Source organism: Eptatretus burgeri, chromosome 12 (assembly GCF_056783735.1).
Source record: "Eptatretus burgeri isolate ZD-2024b chromosome 12, Ebu_testis_v1, whole genome shotgun sequence".
Lineage (NCBI taxonomy): Eukaryota > Metazoa > Chordata > Myxini > Myxiniformes > Myxinidae > Eptatretus > Eptatretus burgeri.
This window is the reverse complement of record NC_140972.1, coordinates 83,043,930-83,064,773: the sequence shown is the minus strand read 5'-3', so window position 1 is coordinate 83,064,773 and position 20,844 is coordinate 83,043,930. Positions and strand designations below refer to the sequence as shown.

Genomic DNA, 20,844 nt, shown 5'->3' with positions numbered 1-20,844 from the left:
TCGGTTGGTTACCTGGGTCGTTGATTTCGGGTGGGAGTGATTGAACTCCCTCCGTGCGGATACGTACCATGTTGGCTGAGGCGCGGGTCGTGCACGGGCTACCTGTGGGATCGGTAAGGAATGTGGATGGACAGATCTCGATGAGTTGTACAACTCCAGAACCTGTACCAAGTTCACTGAACAGTTTATAGACGACTAACTAGTGTTGTATTTTTATTTATTTATAAAGAAATGGTCGTTGTTTATATAATGTGCTCCTAATGACGGTTGTGGTAACATAACTTTTGCTGTTTTTAAGTAGTTTTGATGAGCTTGGAGGATTCAATAACCTGACACTGACTGTGCCCCCTGATACTGGGTGCAGTGAAACTTTGCGTGCGGCAGGGTCTTGCTGTACTGTACGTGGACCCAGGCTTAACAAATGAGTACACGGAGCAGATGTTTGTGGACGCCACATTCTATACTGTGGCCGAGGTGTGAGATCCCGAGGACACCCTTGGTTGTACCGCCGAGGACCCCCCTTCGTTGTACCGCCGAGGACCCCCCTTGGTTGTACTGCCGAGGACCCCCTTCGTTGTCCCGCCGGGGACCCCCCTTCGTTGTACCGCCGAGGACCCCCCTTGGTTGTCCCGCCGGGGACCCCCCTTGGTTGTCCCGCCGGGGACCCCCCTTGGTTGTCCCGCCGGGGACCCCCCTTGGTTGTCCCGCCGGGGACCCCCCTTGGTTGTCCCGCCGGGGACCCCCCTTGGTTGTTCCGCCGGGGGCCCCCCTTGGTTGTACCGCCGGGCACCCCCCTTGGTTGAACCGCCGCAGACCCCGCCCCTTTGTTGTACCGCCGAGGACCCCCCTTGGTTGTACCGCCGGGGACCCCCCTTGGTTGTACCGCCGGGGACCCCCCTTGGTTGTACCGCCGGGGACCCCCCTTGGTTGTACCGCCGGGGACCCCCCTTGGTTGTACCGCCGGGGACCCCCCTTGGTTGTACCGCCGGGCACCCCCCTTGGTTGAACCGCCGCAGACCCCGCCCCTTTGTTGTACCGCCGAGGACCCCCCTTGGTTGCACCGCCGAGGACCCCCCTTGGTTGTACCGCCGGGGACCCCCCTTGGTTGTACCGCCGGGGACCCCCCTTGGTTGTACCGCCGGGGACCCCCCTTGGTTGTACCGCCGGGGACCCCCCTTGGTTGTACCGCCGGGGACCCCCCTTGGTTGTACCGCCGGGGACCCCCCTTGGTTGCACCGCCGGGGACCCCCCTTGGTTGAACCGCCGCAGACCCCGCCCCTTCATTGTACCGCCCCCCCCATACCAAAGACTTTTAAAATGGAACTTGTCACATTTTAATTTATGAGCAGACCATGGACCAACACACTCGGCATTTAAAAAGGACAGATCGCAGAAAAACAACCATAGGTTGGCAAGCATTACACAGGTTTGTTGGGCCAGATGGCCTCTTCCGTTGAAATTCGGTGAAAGGGAATTCCTTTATTCCTGGACAGTGAGTGTCGATCTGCTGGACAGGGAGAGCAATGGATGGAATCGATAGAACATTGATCAAAGTTCTCTAACCATGGTAGTTGTGCGTTGGCATACCTCACATCTATCGTATGTTCTGTTGATTCCATTATATCTAGAGCTCTGGAAAAAATTAAGAGACCACTCCAGAATTATCAGTTTTTCTGGTTTTACTGTTTATAGGTATGTGTTTGTGTAAAATGAACATTTTTCTTTTATTCTATAAACTACTGACAACATTTCTCCCAAATTCCGAATAAAAATATTGTCATTTGGAGCATTTATTTACAGAAAATGACAACTGGTCAAAATAACAACAAAGATTCAGTGTTTTCAGACCTCAAATAATACAAACAAAACAAGTTCATATTCATTTTTAAGCAACACAATACTAATGTTTTAACTGAGGAAGAGTTCAGAAATCAATATTTTGTGGAATAACCCTGATTTTCAATCACAGCTTTCATGCGTCTTGACATGCTCTCCACCAGTCTTTCACATTGCTGTTGGGTGACTTTATGCCACTCCTGGCGCAAAAATTCAAGCAGCTCGGCTTTGTTTGATGGCTTGTGACCATCCATCTTCCTCTTGATCACATTCCAGAGGTTTCAATGGGGTTCAGGTGTGGAGATTGGGCTGGCCATGACAGGGTCTTCATCTGATGGTCCTCCATCCACACCTTGATTGACCTGGCTGTGTGGCATGGAGCATTGTCAGAGCAGAAGGAAGCAAGTGTTCTTCCGGGACAACCTTGTACGTGGCTTGATTCATGAGTCCTTCACAAAGACAAATCTGCCCGATTCCAGCCTTGCTGAAGCACCCCCAGATCATCACCGATCCTCCACCAAATTTCACAGTGGGTGCGAGACACTGTGGCTTGTAGGCCTCCCCAGGTCTCCGTCTAACCATTAGACGACCAGGTGTTGTGCAAAGCTGAAAATTGTCTCATCAGAGAAGATGACCTTACTCCAGTCCTCTACGGCCCAATCCTTATGGTCTTTTGCAAACCTCAGCCTGGCTCTTCTTTGCTTCTCATTGAGGAAGGGCTTTTTTCTAGCCTTGCCCCAACTTCAGTCCTGCCCCGAGGAGCCTGTTTCGAACCGTCCTCACCGTGCACTTCACCCCAGCTGCCATTTGCTATTATTTTTGCAGGTCACTTGATGTCATCCTACGGTTGTTGAGTGACATTCGAATGAGTTGGTGGTCATCCCGGTCAGTGGAAAGTCGTTTTCGCCCTCTGCCAGTCTGTAGCTTTGTTGTCCCCAATAACTGCTGCTTGACATTTTTCTTATGAACCGCCGTCTTTGAAATTTTAAGGATAGAAGCAACGTGACGCTCACTGTATCCCTCTGCCAGTAAAGCCAGAATTGAACCCTTCTTTTCCTCACTCAAAACTTTTCTTTTCAACTCTTTTGGCATGGTCAATAGTTATTTTTTTTTGTTACAATTACTTTTGAGGTACTACTAGCACTGTTTTTGCCATCCAGCTGGTCCTATTGCAAGAGGATAGTGATGACCACAGCAGTGGTTTTTATACTTTTCCTTGTTAAATAAGATTCGGTTCAGGTGATCACCTAATCAGTACCTCACTAAGTAGAATGAGGTGTGCCTGTGTTGGAATTCAACAGACACTGGAAAGGAATTGCTGCCATACAAGTGGAGATGCTGATTTAAATTTTTTTTGTAGTGGTCTCTTATTTTTTTTCCAGAGCTGTATATATGTATATATATATATATATATATATATACATATATATATATATATATATATATATATATATATATATATATATATATATATATATATATATATATATATATATATATATATATATATTTTGTTACGTTTGAGGGGGGGTATGCATTCAAAGGGTAATTAGGATGTTTAATTAGGTATGCCATGCTGTTCGAGTTTACCAGGATCTCGATGTAATAAGTAGCAATTCAGTGGTGATAAGTTGTCTAGTAAATGTTCATTTCTTCAAGGGGGGAATGATAATTGTCACGTAATTAGATAGGGACACGGGATAGGGTAAGTGTGCCTGCGTAAACCCCTTTTAGTAGTCCCTGGAGGCTGGCCGTGACGTCACAGGACAGGGCTGCGGATGGCTCCGCCCCGTGATCACGATTGGCGGAAGGCGACGGCGGTGGGCCAATAAAACGGCTCGATTGGAAGTGATGAGGACGGGAGGATAAAAAGGTTCTGTTCGGGGTCGAAAAGGAAGAGGAAGAAGATCGGGATAAAAAGATCGTGTTTTTTTTGGTGTGGAGGCTGTTGCGCGGAGAGCGTACTTGTTGTTGTGCTGATTCGATCGTGTTCTTGATCGTGTCTTGGAGCCTTGCTGAGCCTCGTGCCTCACTTTGGTTGGCTCTGGGGTTCTGCTGACTCGGAGTACGGGGTCGAACGGCGGGCGGACCTGCCTCCCTCTCCTGCTCGCAATTTGGCGCCAGAACTGGTTCCCTGGCGGCTGTGAGCAGACTTGGGCCAGGACCAGGAGGTCGACAGCACCACGGTTTCTCCTGCCCCCCCCTGACGAGAGCAAGGCCAGCTCGTCCGACGCTGATCCAGGGACAGTTGCGTCCACACCACGGTCCAGCCTGACCACCAGAAGTAGCTACGTTTTGTGTGTGTGTGTGTGTGTGTGTGTGTGTGTGTGTGTGTGTGTGTGTGTGTGTGTGTGTGTGTGTGTGTGTGTGTGTGTGTGTACTTGGCGCCTTAGAGGGTTTGAGAATTGTATATTCATTGGAATTGTCTGTGTTTTTCCCCACGCCCGATCTCACACCATCCCGTCGAATCGCCCCGGATCCCTTTTCTTGCCGAGTCTTGTTATTTCTGGTTAATAATAAAAACAAATAAACATCATCAACTCAGTGAAAAGTGACTCGTGCCACCTTCCTCGTCCCGTTTGTGGTCGAGTGATTAGAACCACCATGTTTGGGTTATAAATAAATAAACTGCCTCCATCGTTTCGGCTCATTCTACGTTAGCGGGACTGTTCAAGTCCCGTGGACGTCACAATATATATATATATATATATATATATATATATATATATATATATATATATATATATATATATACATATATAAGCCAGTAGGCAGCCATGGGTCGTGAGCATCCGATGACCTTTGACCCCTGATCTGAGTTAATCTCGTTCTAAGTACTTACGAAATTGCAATCGAATCGGTTAACCTGTGTAGGAGCAAGGAGATTTTGAATGGTCATGTTGCCCGAAAAATGCACTCATTGACCTTTGACCCCTGACCTAGCCGAGATAGGTCAATATGTCCTGAAGCAAAGTTTGTAGTACTCATTGAGTACTATGTACCAATGAACTTTCATTCGTATCGGTTAATCCGTGTAGGAGCAAGGGTGCCTTGAATGGTAATTTCGCCTGAAAAATGCACTTATTGACCTTTGACCCCTGACCAACTTGAGATAGCTCATTATGCAAATGAGCAAAGTTGTTGTACTCATTACGGTCTATAAGCATGTAAAGATTCATTCGATTCGGTTCAACCGTCTTGGAGCTGGTGTACTTTGAATTTTCAGCGGGAATGCTCAATGGCCCTCGGACACCCAAGTTGAGAGGGTCACCATTTGGAAACTATAAGACGTAGAAAAAAAATGGATGTCATATAGCAGATAGAGAATCACCTTAAGAGTATGCATACCAAATCTCATCGAGTTCCATCTACTGATAACTACTCGGTATCAATTTGAATGAAACGTACCGAAAATGCGGTTTGAAAGCGGAAATCCCTAAAGTTCGAGGGGGTGCTGTGGGTGAACAAAGATATAAATCGAAAATCAGGCTTGATTGTTTGTGCACAATGCATTACAGATGATTCGTGTGAATTTTCATGACCATCCGACCATAACCCTAGGAAGAGTAGCATTTGGCACGAAGGCATCTCCAGCTCTCGCATATTAACGATTTTTGAACTCATTGACCTTTGACTCCTGACCTAAGCGAAATCGTTCAATATATCCTGAGGCAAAGTTGTAGTACTCATTAAGTACCATGAACCTGCAAAGTTTCATTCCTATCGATGCACTCACCTGGTCGTTTGGGGGCCTTCAATTTTCGCCAATTTTCGCGCATACCCTAATTGTAGGGGGCGCTGTGGGTAAAGTATTCCATACATCACAAAAAACGGAATATATTTGATAAAGCTTCACCTCTAGATCATTCGTGCCAAATTTCATAACCCTCTGTGGGATAATGGCTTTCGGAATTGATTTTGCGTGAACGGTACCGATTTTGAAGGTTTTTCGTTTGTTGCTGGGGAACCAAAGCGTCACATCACAATTTCCAAAGCACTCGGTCATAAGATATACCTACCACCCCAGTTTGGTCAAAATCGGCCCACGTTTGCTACCAATTATGCTGATGACAAACGAACAAACAAAAAACAAACAATTACTGACAATAAGGGTCACCTATTTTGGTGACCCTACACACACACACACACACACACACACACACACACACACACACACACACACACACACACACACACACACACACACACACACACACACACACACACACACACACACACACACACACACACACACACACACACACACACACCATCTAAATATAGAGTTTCACCAGAATTGTAGAAAAGGGGGTCGAGATTGAAGTGGATCGCCCTTCCACCATGACATCCTTTGGTCTTGGTTGCACTTTGACGGATACTTGCCTTCAGTTGCTTCTGTCTCTGCTCTTTTATTGGTGGTGGAGGTTATTGGGTGGTCGCTGGACTACCGTTATTCTCAGGTTTTCTGTCTGTCTTTGTATGTATGTTATGGACAGCTCTGGAGGCCAGAGGAGTCAACCAATTTTGATGAAACTTGACTGGTAGGTTCATAGCAGGAACTAGTTCTATTATATGCTTTTGAGCACCGTTGCTATGGATACCACTGTTGCCGAGCAAGGGGACTTTGAAATTTTTGACAAAATCCCCCCCAAAATTTTTTTTTCAAAAATCGGCTTCCGCGCTTTTATGCGCACTATAATCAACCTTTTTGTCAAAAATTTTCAGCCCGATCCGTCAAAAACTGTATGACTAATATGCAATTATATAGCGACCACCCATGTCGCCTACCAGCTTGTTTTTCATGTCTATCTGTCTCTGAACATGATGTCTCAAAAAGTTGTGGATGGATTCAGACGAAACTTGGAGGACAGGTTGGGTGTGTGACAAAGACAAATTGGTTAGATTTTGGTGAAGATATGGATCTGCATCCAGATCTGAGATTTTAATTTATTTATTTCTTTATTTTTTAAGTGAGTCGTCACCATTGAGTAATGTGGCCAAAATGATACGTAGCAATATATTTCAAAAAGTTGTTGATGGGTTATGACAAAACTTGGTGGATGAGTTGGGCCGGTTCCAAGAACAAGTAAATTCGATCTTGGTTGATGTTCAGATCCAGATCAGGCCCATTAGTGGGATACAAAATGTAAACTGTTTAGCCTGGCGGAGGTGCACTACATGGCCAAAAGTATGTTGACACCCCTTCTAATTGGTGGATTTGGCTATTTCAGCCACACCCATTGCTGGCAGTTGTATAAAATCAAGCACACAGACATGCAATCTCCATAGATAAACATTGGCAGGAGAATGGGCCGTACTGAAGAGGTCAGTGACTTTCAAAGTGGCACCGTCATGGGATGCCACCTTTCCAACAAGTCAGTTAGTCAAATTTCTGCCATGTTAAAGCTGCCCCGGTCAAATACAAGTGCTGTTATTGTGAAGTGGAAACGTCTAAAAATCGTCTGTCGTGAGTTCCTACACTCACTACCAAGTTTCAAACTGCCTGTGGAAGCAACGTCAGCACAAACACTGTTTATCGAGACCTTCATGAAATGTGTTTCTATGGCCGAGCAGCCGCACACAAGTCCAAGATCACCATGCACAATTCCAAGCGTCAACAGGTGTGGTGTACAGCTCACCGCCATTGTACTCTGGAGCAGTGGAAACGTGTTCTCTGGGGTGATGAATCTCGCTTCACCATCTTGCAGTCTGACGGATGAATCTGGGTTTGTCAGATGCCAGGAGAATGCCACCTGTCTGAATGCATAGTGCCAACTGTAAAGTTTTGTGGAGGACGAATAATGGTCTGGGGCTGTTTGTCATGGTTTGGGCTCGTCCCCTTAGATCCAGTGAACTGGAACTGCTACAGCATACGAGTACAATGACATTCTGGACGATTCTGTGCTTTTAACTTCGTGGCAACAATTTGGGGAAGGCCCTTTCCTGTTTCAGCTTGACAATGCCCCTGTACACGAAGCGAGGTCCATACAGAAATGGTTTGTTGAGATCATTGTGGAAGAACTTGACTGGCCTGTACAGAGCCCTGACCTCAACCTCAGCGAACTCCACAGATCTGGTGACTTACCTTGCACAGCATTATCATGGCCAGATTTGTTAGGTCAAACCGCATCAGTAAATCTGTCAGGAATTTTCACCATTGGTGAGACTGTCTCCTGGTTAGGAGGACTCGCAATTTCATCCCAAAATGTAGAACCAGCCAAATCTTTGAGCTGATCCACATGATGTTTCCAGATAGTCTTCAATTTGCGCATTACATATCACATGGCCTAACACCCTTACAACAACACCTCCTTGCCATTTATCTTGAAGCCTAACAGCTCGATAATCTCCGACACAAACTTGCTCACCAGCACCAAAAGCTCGAGTTTTGTTATCTGCTGGAGGTTGCCATTGTAAAGTGTTACCGAGACTGGGTCTCACCACAGCGAACCTCGTTTGTACTTCCCTGTTGAACATCAGTTGTGCTGGCGTGTATTTGGTTACCGAGTGATGTGTTGTTGCTGTTGTGCAATAATCCAACAAAAATGGGGACAGTTTGGCATCTGCATCACTAATGTCCTTACTGTGCTTTGTTATAAAGTCTCTGTGCTCTCGTTACTTTGAGAGTGATACGGAGGAGCCCTGATGTGCTTTATGCCATTCATCCGTAGGAAATGTTCCAATTATTCTGACAACCATTGAGGACTATTGTCAGTTCTTCAGGCAAACCATGCTTGGCAAACACGAACCGCAGAATTTCAATCGCCTTGTCCGCAGCAAGTTTTTCAACGAAATACTGCAGGCCACTTCGTCCTAGCATTAGATATAAACACGACGTTAACCGCTTTGATCCGAGCCGTGAAGTTTAAATGAGCTCGCTACCAAGGTCTATTTAACCACACCCTTGGGTTTATCACCCTTGGTTTTCTACCTTCCATTGTACAACGGTGACCACAATCTCTAACGGTTTGCTCAATATCAGCATATGATAGTTGGCCACCATACATACATTCTTGCCAAAGACATCATAATGGCAATACCTGGGTGATGTTTGTGTGGACACTCAATAATTGATTTTCTATACTGACTGGGAATAACAACATGCATGCCCCACAGTAAACAACCCTGTTCAACCAGAAGTCGTCCAAAAAAGATGTTCTGAAATACCTTTTGCCACTTCCTCCACCCAGGGTAAAATGTGACAACGAATCGGCGATGGTATTCTGTTGACTCGTACGATAAATGATGTAACGACACCCAAACAGTCATATGGCCTCATTCTGTAAACGTGACACGGCTTGGACTGGGACACCTTCCTTGGGACCCCAAATGAGTGTGATGGGCTTGTGATCTGTGAACAATGTGATGTGACGTGTAAAAAGATAGTCACGCAACTTTCCAGCTCTAAATATGATGATGAGACCCTCCTCCTCAATATGAATAGTTATTTTTGGCTTCTGGCAGGAAGTTACTGCCCCTCGTCCAAATGGGCAAATTTACATCACCGTGAACCAAAACACCTGGTGCCATCGGTTTCCGTTTAATTCCTGCGGATACACTCTCGTATCGCTCATCCCGCTTCTATTTGGACGTCGTGTTGAGAAGATGTCAGTGGGTACGTCAATGCAGCCATATCGGGCATGAACTTGTGATAATAATTCACCATCCCCAGAAAATGCTGCTACTGTTTAGCATTCTGTGGTGGGAGGGTTTCAGAATGGCTTCCACATTGGACTTTGAGGGATGAATACCCTCTACATCCACCACAAACCACAAATACTCAACTGAGAGCTTCATGACAAAAAAAAAAAAAACACCTGGATTTCTGAACCTTCAAACCAAAATCGTCCAATCGTTTGAGCACTGCTTGGTTTCCTCAAATGCTCATCACCCTCCCGATCAATGATAAGTATATCAACATCACAACCAACATGTAAACCTTGCAAAATCTTCTCCATCAACTCCTGGAAATTTACAAATGCTGTCGATGCCACACCATCGGGTGACCTTGTGTATCAGTCAAATTGAGATGAGATGTTTTATGTCTGCATAGTTTCTGAAGTTGAGTCGGTGGATGCTCAGGCACCTCAAGCTGGGAATTTTATAGTTACCTTGTGATCCCCACATAATCTGACTACACCAGAGGGTTTCATGACTGGCATGATGGGTGATGTATATTCCGTGTCATCAATATTCTCGATAATTTGCTCTTCCTCAAGCCTTGCCGGCTCCTCTTCAACCTGAGTGCGGATGGCAAAATGGGACCTGCCATGGCTTGTAAACTTTAGGCAATGTCCCCTCCTTCATCTTCAGTTCTTTACATCTTTAACCATACCTAAGCATGGTTCAGACACCGAGGTTTGTTAAAATTAAACCTTTTCCAGTTTCTGCTGTTTGGGCAGCAATAGCTTTAATACTTTCACAGTTCAAATTGAACTCTGACAGCAAATTCCTTCCGAATTTGCAAATACGAAGAGCAGTACTGCTGTTCGTCCTTCATGTTTGGCCTTCACCATCAAGGTACCGCACACCTCCACCTCTTGGTGGACATTTTCAATTTACCATTTGCAGGTTGCAACAGCAGCTGCACAAACTTGTCCAAATACATCATCTCTAATATTACTTACAAGGCTGCTGCTGTGTCCAGGTCCTTGCGTTTATCAATCCCTTAAATTTCCATGTTTTCCAAAATTTCTGTTGCTCTTTTAGTTTTCACAGCATGAAGCACGAAGATTGGTTGTTCGTACTTGGCCCCTGCTTCAGATGGCCTCCACATCAGTTGCATCACCAAGCTGTTACATCACCAAGTGGACCTTCGAGGTTATCTTCCACTTCGGTTGTTATGGTTACGCTGCAGCTCTCACTTTGTTTCCAGATTGGCATTTCCTGGCAAGATGCTGGATGTTTTTATAATAATTATAATTATTCTTTTTTGCATCTATGGTATTCCATTCTACCATCTTCTGACAAACATCGGTCGTGTGATTTCGTTTGCTGGAACTGGAAGCATTCCTTATCGGCATTGCAGACCTTTTGTTGACCTTTCACCTCGTTGACTGCGGATTCCGGGCTTTAAGCACTACCCGCCATCTCGGTTGTTTGGCATTGCAATTTCCATAGCCTTTTCAAGTGCCAAGTCCTTCTCCATCATTGGCTTTGTAATCACGTTACTTTTCAAATCACACACCAACCTGTCCCAAAGTGCTTCAAACACGACGTTCTTACACTCGCAATGTTCAGACAAGTTTTGCAGCTTGCCGAAGAATACATTCACACTTTTCTCCTCTGCTTGAAAACTATTGTAAAACTGGTAGCCTTGTGCTATCACCAACAGTTTTCATGTGTCTTTGTGGAGAGACCTTTGGGTAGGGCGAGGGTTTTCAACGATTAATATAAATATTCGACCCACACACCGTTGGCAGGATGGATGGTTCTTTTCTCGAATCCTCTGTGACGTCATTTGCCTTGAAATAGAACTCGACTCAATTGGTGTCCTCTTTCGATTCACCCCGTTCTTTGAATTTGCCTACCCTTCCAAACGAAGGCATATTGCAGGCGGATTTATCAAAGAAGTACTCTTGGGGTTCCGTTGTTTTTTCAGACTGCTGGGAAGGTTGCGCTGGTTTCAGAACTAATATTGCAATAAAGTCCAAGTCCGTTAAAACGATCATCCTTGTCTTCAGTGTTGTGTTCATCTCAACACAGGGTTCTTTTAATGGACCAAACTTTATTGCAGTATCAGTATGTCTTTCTGCTACGTCCCGTATCCACGCCCCACCCCCCGGGGAGTGAACCCCGGGTCATCCGGAAGTCGCAAATTTCCTCCTCCTCCCTCATTGTCTTGCCTTGTAAGTATAGACGAGTAGATACACCACATCAGACGTCATACATACATTTCAACTCATACATATCTTGTGTGGGCTCTGATGTCAGCAGAGACCTGCCTTGTCAGCCTTTTTAACAATGTACCAATCAATTATAAAAGTACCTTTTCACCACTAATCGGTGTATACTCCCCGCTCAACGTGAACACTAGCAAAGATTGTTTGCCATTTGTAGTTGCCAAAGTAGAGAATTATCTCGGTGAGAGTGGGACCACGGCCTGGTTGCTTTGTGCTTGATGCTGCTGCATTGCAGCCTATCCTGTAATACAGGACTTCGTAAATGGTGCGCGTGTGTGTTTATACTGGATCGTTTTTCTTTTTTTTTGTATACCTTGTCGAAGCTCGTATGAGAGCTTACACACAACACACAGCAAGGGTCGGGGGGGCGGCATGATACAAGAGGGGTGGGAGGGGGAAGGACAAAACAGTGGGGAACAGAGATGTGAGGGATGGGGAGAAGGGAGAGGGATGGGGTGGGAAACATGGGGTATACAAGATGGACATTACAGGGACTTTCAGGAAGGAAGGCAGGAAATTTGAAGGCTTGGGTGGATTAACGGGGGTAGACAAGATCGAGGATTTGGATGGGGGACGATAAGAGGTGGTGGTGAACAGCTGTTTTGAAAGCCTGGAGGGAAGAATGGGATTGAGGAGAGTGTTGGAGTTTATTCTAAAGGTTTTGAAAGAGTGAAAGTGAGCAGTGATTCGTGATTTTGGTAGTTTTACCAGAAGGGGGTTGTTGGCGGACCTTGAGCACCATGCGGATATATGGTGGGGATAAATCACAGACACAGCAGGGGGGGGGGCGAGACCAGAGAGATGAAGGTAGAAGACAGAAAGACCACCGACCTGGCCGTGGTGAGAGTATGAGAGGCCCAAAGACTCAGCCTCATGCCAATGATCCGAAGATGATCCTTTGATCCGCCTCATGCCAACTCAGCCTCATGCCAATGATCCGAAGGGAGATGCCAATGATCCGAAATGCCTTGGTTTCCACAGCGTGAAGCTGAGAAAGGTGAGAGGCAGGAGCACCAGCCCCGGGGGGAGCAGTACTCCATCAAGCTGTGGATGAAAGCTTTGTACGTGGTCAGGAGCTCAGGTGGGCCGAGGAAGGACGTTGCACGACGGAGGATTCCCAGTCGGCGACTGGCTTTGGAGGCGAGGTTTGAAATGTGGCTTTCCCAGGAAAGATCATGGCAGGTAGTGAGACCCAGAAGCTTAAAAGAAAGGACTTCTTCCAGAGGATTGTTGAGAAAGTAGATTGGGGGGGGGGGGTTCCAAACGGCCCTTTCAGAGAGACATAGTGAGAGTGTGAGATTTGTCCGGATTGACAGACATGTTTCACGTGTTGGACCAGTTTGTGATTTTACCCAGATCTGCAGTGAGCGAAGAAGCTGCTGCTTGCCGGTCTGAGGGATGACCGATGGTACGGCAGAGGGTGGAGCCATCAGCAAGGAGATAAAGAGGATTTTCCTGAGAATCGGAGAGATCATTGATGAATACCAGAAGGAGAACAGGGCCCAGAACACTGCCTTGAATCTGGAATTCTGATAATTCTTCCGTGATAATTCTGATAAATTAATATACTGTACTGTGATTTTTAAAATTTAAGTGCACAAAATTACATTGATAAACGATAACATTATAATTTACAAGTTATATTGTAGGTTTATAACTTATAAGATAAAAAAGAAAGATTTAATAAGAATACACGAGCAAAGAAGAAGAACAAGAGGAGGTTCAGGAGCGTCCAGAGTGAAAAAAATAAATAAAAATAGCGGCTTGTGAGTGTGTTGTCGGGAGTGGAGGTTCAGAGAAAGTGCTTATAGAGGAGTAAGATGCAGACTGAGCTGAGAGGCGCTTGGGGAAAGCAGACGAGCATGCTCAAAGCTGACTTATTATTATTTGAGTACCAAACCATTTCTGCTGGTACTCATTGGAGAACCAAATGAAACAAAATTGTGTGAACCCTTACTTATAATTTCCTGTTAATACAATTTGCGGCCACATTAAATATAAAACACACACACACGGTTCAACGTTCAGCAATGTCCATCTCGTATAATTTCTCTTGTGGCCCAGAACCAAACAAACAATATATTTATAACAACCGTCTCAGCTACCATAGCTCACACCTCCCCTCCCAACATGATTAATAGCAAATGCTAAATATAATAATTTTAAATTTCTCCTGTACATTCACAAGCCACAGATGTGTTCTTCCAATTGGTGTTCAGAATCACCTCATCTCGATATATATATATATATATATATATATATTCGATTCGCTGGAAGTGATCCGTCAGCGGTTTGTGAAGCAAACCAGGCCTTCAAAACAGCTGTTCACCACCACCTCTTATCGTCCCCCATCCAAATCCTTGATCTTTTCTACCCCTGTTAATCCACCCCAAACCCACCTCCTTCAAATTCCCTGCTTTCCTTCCTGAAAGTCCCTGTAATGTCCATCTTCTATTCCCTAAGTTCCCCGTCCCATCCCTCTCCCTTCCACAGATCTCCGAATGTATCTGTTCCACCCTGTTTTGTCCTTCCCCCCTTCCGCCCCCCTTGCTGTGCGTTGTTTGTTTGCTCTCATATGAGCCTCGAAAAGGTATATTAAAAATAAAAAAACGCTTGTCTACTCGGGCCTTGTGAGTCGGGAGTTTGCAGTACGAGCCAGTTCTCGTTCGGTGAGCTGAGAAAATCCTCCAAGTCTTTTGTTATGCAGAGGCACAGCCCTTTCTCTCAGGTACTTTTCCAACTATTTTTTTTACCTTATTTCAGAAGTTTTTTGGGTGATTTTAAGTAAGTCTTTAAGTCTGACACGTACTTTATGTTGCCCTGAACGTCAATGTCTCCTGGGTTTTCTGTACATGTGTGCCAAGCATTCTGGGGCGAAATACGTAATTTTGAAAGTACCATATCAGTGAGAACTAGGCCCGGTGGCATTGCACTTCTGAACAGTCAAAATATGCCCTCACCATTGCAAGTTTTAATTTTTATTGGTCCTTATGAAGCGTGGTTGCTTAAGGCCCAGTCACACCTTGACGTTTTAACCAGCAATGGCAATGGATCAAAATGTATGTAAAACGCTGGCTAACGCTGAACTTTTGATGTTTTTTTTTTTAAGATTCGGACGTATTCATAACGAGTTGGTCGAATGCATAACGTATTAGTAAGGGACACAGAACGTTTCATTGTCTTATAGATAACTTATACCAACGAATGCTTATCCTGTTGTCGGCGTTCACAACCGATGCCCAACGATGGTCTAACTTATGCATAGTGCGCTGCACGTATCGCCGACGATCACGTGACGTAGCTTATTAAAAGGCTGCCGCACAATGATTCAAATCATAACCGCCGGAGAAATGGAAGTGTCAACATCGCAGTCACACCTTGACGATCTTGCCAGCGTATGCCGACCTCTGAAAAATGTGTCTAAAACACTGTTCACGTCGAATACGGTATGGGTAAGTTTGGTATACGGGAATAGAACGCTAAAGTACGCTATCATACGTCGTAGTAAGTGGAGTACGTCTTGTAATTTTAAACGTGTTAAACATTTTACGACATACTTGCCGTATGCCTCACACGTTCCGCATGTGATGGGAATAAGTTTTACGCACGATATGCGATCGTTGACACAGGTTGACAAAAGTTACTTGTAAGTTACTCATAAGTTGAAACACGTCGAGGTAATGGTTAGCGTCAGTGTTCCAGACTCCCTGGTTTTTTTTTTTTTTTGGTTTTTTTTCTTCGGTATGACAGTGATGTTGACACTTCGATTTCTAGTGCGGTTATAATATAATATAATTAATAGGCTGCCGCTCAACGATTTAAATCATAACCGCACTAGAAATCAAAGTGTCAACATCACCGACATACCGAAGAAAAAAAAAAACCAAGGAGTCTGGAACACTGACACTAACCATTACCTCGACGTGTTTTGACTTATGAGTAACTTACAAGTAACGTGTGTGGACGTGTGTCAACGATCGCGTAACGTGCCTACAACACGTTACTCATAGGTTAGAAATAAGTTTCGGGTACACTAAACATTACCTCGATGTGTTTCGACTTACGAGTAACTTACAAGTAACGTGTGTGGACGTGTGTCAACAATCGCGTAACGTGCCTACAACACGTTACTCATAGGTTAGAAATAAGTTTTGGGTACGCTAACCATTACCTCGACGTGTTTCGACTTATTAGTACCTTACAAGTAACGTGTGTCCACGTGTGTCAACGATCGCATAACGTGCCTACAACTTATGGCCAGCGTTATGCGGAACTTGAGTCATACGCTGGCATAAGTCGTAAAATTTCAAGCATGCTAAAATTTGAGGACAACCGCAAAGTACAACGATGAAAGCCAGCGTACTACGACGTATGGCAGTGTTTTTCAGCGTGCTCTCAATGTTTCCAAAACTTACCCATAAGGTATTCGACGTGTGCCGGCGTTTTAGACAATTTTTTCAAAAATCGGCATAAGCTGGTGAAAACGTCAAGGTGTGACTGGGCCTTAACCAGTCTCCCATCGGGTGAAGTCGACACAAACGCAAAATTGCCCTAATTGTCAAACTCCATTTTTCTGTTTGTCTGTCTGTCTGTTCCCCATTATCTTGAGAACGGAACATTGTCGGGCCACCAAACCTGGCAGACATATATGTGGGGGTCCCATGGGGAATGGTATGGTGGTGGCGGGTTGGGATTTTGGTGTTGAGATCTTTGCAATGACCTGCGTGAGTACACAGAAATTGAGCACATATGATTGGGAGAAAAATAGGGGTGGCGGATTTTAGGGAGTGGAAGTGTGGAGAAGGCGGTAGTGGAATATCTATATTGGGGTTCAGCTATTCACAGCCCTATGGGCCACAGTGATCCAAAAAAAAATACCTCTTAGCTTGCGTGGTATCATGTGGACAATGTACAGTGAAAATAATGTATTAATTTTATTACACGTTCTTTGAATATATAGTATAGTGTGTTTTACAATCAATCTATTGTATCGAAATAATATGCAACAGCATCTATATGAAGAAACTTATTATAAAGGTCACATGGTCTTCGAGAAGGAAATTCCGTTTAATAAAATTATGTGTGGTTTTCATTTCAGGCCATGATGCGCTTTATCTCGGCCAATGAGCCATCATCAAACCAGACACAAGTAATAAAAAGCAAAAAAAAAAAAAATTTTTAATGCAAAAGGATCTAGGAATGGGACACCAAAAAAATATTTCAACAAGGTGGGGATGGTTACAAAAAAATTATCACCCTGGAGCCATCTGGCTACAATTTTCTTCAATTATTCATGGCAGTCGTGCATTCCCTTTGTAAATAGAAGTCAGAAAGGTCGTTTGGGGCCCCACAGTAGGCATACGCTTAATCACAAAGTCAAGCCTCCATCGTCTGATCTGCTTCAGATCTTTAAGATCTGCTCAATTTTCTTTAAATAATGGTTCTGCCTGCAAATGACGCAATACATCTTTGGTCAGTCCAGGAGAGTTCTTGGTTGATGTTGAAGCCAAGAGGTTCACTCGACTAAACCTCTTCCGGTGGCCAACCATGGAAATGGATGGACACTTTGTTTTGGTGATCCTTCTGGAGTGATTGTGCGAGACTGTGAGATTTGCCTGCATAAAGACTCTTTCCATTTATCATTCCGCATTTGATTAATTCGAGATCAGCAGAGTGAGCGGCTGTTGCTTGACTGTCAGTGGGATTGGATACTGTACAGTTGAATGTGAAGTCATCTAAAAATGAAAGATTTTCTAGAACATCTTAAAGGTCATTCATGGAGGTGATGAATAGAACTGGAACTAACACTGCCTTCCTTGTTCCGGTGTAGCTTTCACTGTGAGATTATATGGTCCTATTAATCACAATGCCTTGACTGCGCGAGTGGCGGATGACAACCAGTTATTGAGGTCGCCTCTGTGAGCTTGGCAAGGATGGCAGGATGCCAGACTGTCTAATGCCTATATTTCCTGACATATTGTTTGAGATTTAGGACCTCCAAAATATTGCGTAGAGGAGCTGCGACATGGTCAGTGTTGACCAGGATCCCAAATGCTGGTCAGAAATCAGGAGGTTTGAAAAGAGGAAAAGTTGATGTTGAGAGCAATGATGGATGCAATGACTTTGCTTCCAAGTTGAAGTAGGTTTGCTGGTCTGGAGTTGAATGAATCCGTTTTTGCAACCTTCTTTTGGATAGGAGTGATGTTTATTGACTTCCAGGCACGTGTGAAGCTGTCAAAGGAGAAGTATCGGCTGAAGACCATAGAATGGAGAAGCAACAGTTGTAGAGCAGGATTTGAGAGCATTAGCATGGATGCCATTTCGGCCAATCACCGAAGCATAGTAGACAAAGTCCAGAGGACAATGGGTGACTTAAAATGATGATTGAGCAGAATGGATTGGAAACGTGGGGTTTGGAGGCAAACACTAAGTTGAGACTCAAGCAGAGGTTGAAGTGAGGGAGGGGTTAGAGGGGAAACATATACAATAGATGGACTTTATGGGATGCCACTACAACTTTGAATAACGATCCTAGTTGGCGAGTTCAGAATACTTTGGAATACCATGCTTCGTCCTATGAATCATTTATCACAAATGGAAAACCACAGCTTCAACATTTCAATTTAGTTTAATTACCTCGGACATCGAAGGTGGATGGAGGTTGTTTTCACCCATTTCTGTCTGTTGTTTGTGAACATGATAACTCAAAAAGTTGTGGACGGATTGGGACAAAATTTAGTGGAGAGCTTGGGTACGTGACACTGACGAAATGATTAGGTTTTGGTGAAGATCTGGATCCGAGATTTTTTTTTTTTGAAGTGATTTTTCACCATTGAGTGATGGGGTAAAAAACGACACATAGCAGGATATCTCAAAAAGTTGTGGACGGAATCGGACGGAACTTGGGCAGGTTGGGTATGTAACAAGGAAGAATTGATTCGATTTTGGTGAAGATCCGGCTTATCGGTGGGATACAAAACGTAAACTAATCAGCTTGGCTGAGGTATGCTCTCCAGCGAGTGCCCTTCTAGTTACTGATATTTCTGTCATTGATTCCAAAAAAATTCTTGAAAAATTTCACTTCGGGTGACAACAACACACTGGACTACAATACTCTGCAATCGTTTTCATTGTCAAATAACCACCCTTACATGTTTTTATGGTGGATTACAAATCAAACTAGAAGGGTACTTGGTAGAGCACATATCTCTGCCACTCAATGCTGGTCCAGTATAACATATTGAGGCCAATTAAGTTTTTAAAATATCACGCTATATATAGTTTTTGGCTCTATCTCTCAATGGTGATGAATCGCTTTAAAAAAAAAATTAAGATCCGGATTTGGATCTTTACCAAAATTTAGCGTTGCTGTCCTCACCGACATACACCAAAAAAATTCAGAACGATTGCTTGAAAACTGTGGCCAAAAATCGTGTGACAGACAAAGACTGACAGACAGACACTACAGATACTCCTGGCTCTTGGGGGCGGGGGGGGGGGATTTTTGTGTACATGATTCTTTTAGAGCGTCACCCTAATTTTTTTTGTTCTATATGCCAAGACCTTCAAAAAAAGTTTGGGTAACACCTACAGATCAAGTACGTTTTCTCTGTAGGGTCCATTTTGGATTCGCAGTTGGCTACCAGCAAACTATAATTGAACCAAAATGCCCATATTGGGTTTAGATGGAATAAATCATTATTAAGCATCCATACAAAAATGTTACCAATGAATTCCTTGTGGTCAATAACCTATATTTAGTATAAAAAAATCAACTTTCCATGGCATTTAATTAATGAGATATCATCATTTGATGAAATACCACAAAAGTGGCCATTTGGGGGTAGGGGTGACTTTGGTTTACAATGAGCTCTGTAGTCATCACACATAGCCCCATTGTGAGAATATGAAAATTGAATTGCTCAGAAAACCTAATAATGAAACTTTTGGCCAAATTTTAAAGCTCAACTTACAATATTAAGTCATTCAGAGACCATCAAACTTTGAGCTACTTTCAAGTTGAAAGCTATTTTTGACTAAAATTATGTAAAATATGGTCATTTTCTACTGTGAACCAAGTTTTAAGAGAATAAATCATGCGCAAATGTGTTGAGCAATGCATAAGTAATTGAAGTAAATCAAAATTCATAATTTATGGATGTTTACTTGTGATTTATTCCATCTAAACCCAATATGGGCATTTTGGTTCAATTATAGTTTGCTGGTAGCCAACTGGGAATCCAAGATGGACCCTACAGAGAAAATGTACTTGATCTGGAGGTGTTACCCAAACTTTTTTTGAAGGTCTTGGCATATAGAACAAAAAAAAATAGGGTGACGCTCTAAAAGAGTCATGTACACAAACACCCCCCCAGAGCCTATACTAAGACCAACATACTTGGCAAAAAAAAAAAAATTTTCGCCAAGTAACAAACACAAACACAAACACACAGCAGACAGAGAGGGGTGAAAACATAACCTCCTTCCACCTTTGGTGGTGGAAGTAATCATGGGAGTTTAATTTGGCAAAAATTAAACTTTGTTAGTGAGAACGTTCATTCTAATGAACCTACTCTAACTGGTAACCATTTCTCAGGTTTGGTCGAGCTACAAACTTCACGTTCTGGTAACAGAGTATCCTACTGTTCATTGTCTCTAAAAATCATTTCCTTTGTCTCAAAAAGAGTGTTAGGTAAAAGTCCCGTACCTCGACAGTGTAGACGCTCTCAAGAAGAGTGTTGGCCTTGCATGAAATTGGATGCTGTGTTTGTTGCCATGTTGTATTGCTTCATTTCTCATTGGGATCATATATTCTCTCTTGCTTTTGGCACAATGGTTGTAAAAACAAAAAAATTTCATGACTCGTCATTTCGTAGCATACAAGTTGGTTAACCATTTGTGAGCTCAACGGTAAGCCGTGCCCAAGTAACTTTGTCAATTCTGTTTGTTTATTTACCATGAGGCTTTATTGAGTTTGTTAATTAACCTTGATAAGACTTACTCAAACAAGACTGCTGATTTAAAGGTTATCCCAGAACTTTTATTTATGTCAAAGCGCTGTGCAGCTCAGTAACTGAACGGAAAGTTCTATAATGTCGCCTAAATA

At 43.8% G+C, this 20,844-nt stretch overlaps 1 protein-coding gene across 2 annotated transcripts in view; it reads left to right on the top strand.

Moving 5' to 3' along the window:
- Nucleotides 1–20,844, top strand: part of LOC147016010 (E3 ubiquitin-protein ligase NEDD4-like) — a 136,890-nt gene that overhangs the window by 166 nt on the left and 115,880 nt on the right. The window contains exon 1 of one of the 2 annotated variants that reach the window (XM_085848693.1): nt 1–113. This exon is cut by the window's left edge and continues 166 nt beyond it. In XM_085848693.1, coding sequence (XP_085704819.1) covers nt 69–113 — 45 coding nt within the window. In that variant the 5' untranslated portion in view covers nt 1–68. Of the gene's footprint in view, nt 114–14,212; nt 14,467–20,844 lie in introns of those variants that run through there. The other variant, XM_085848694.1, reaches the window with a different exon arrangement.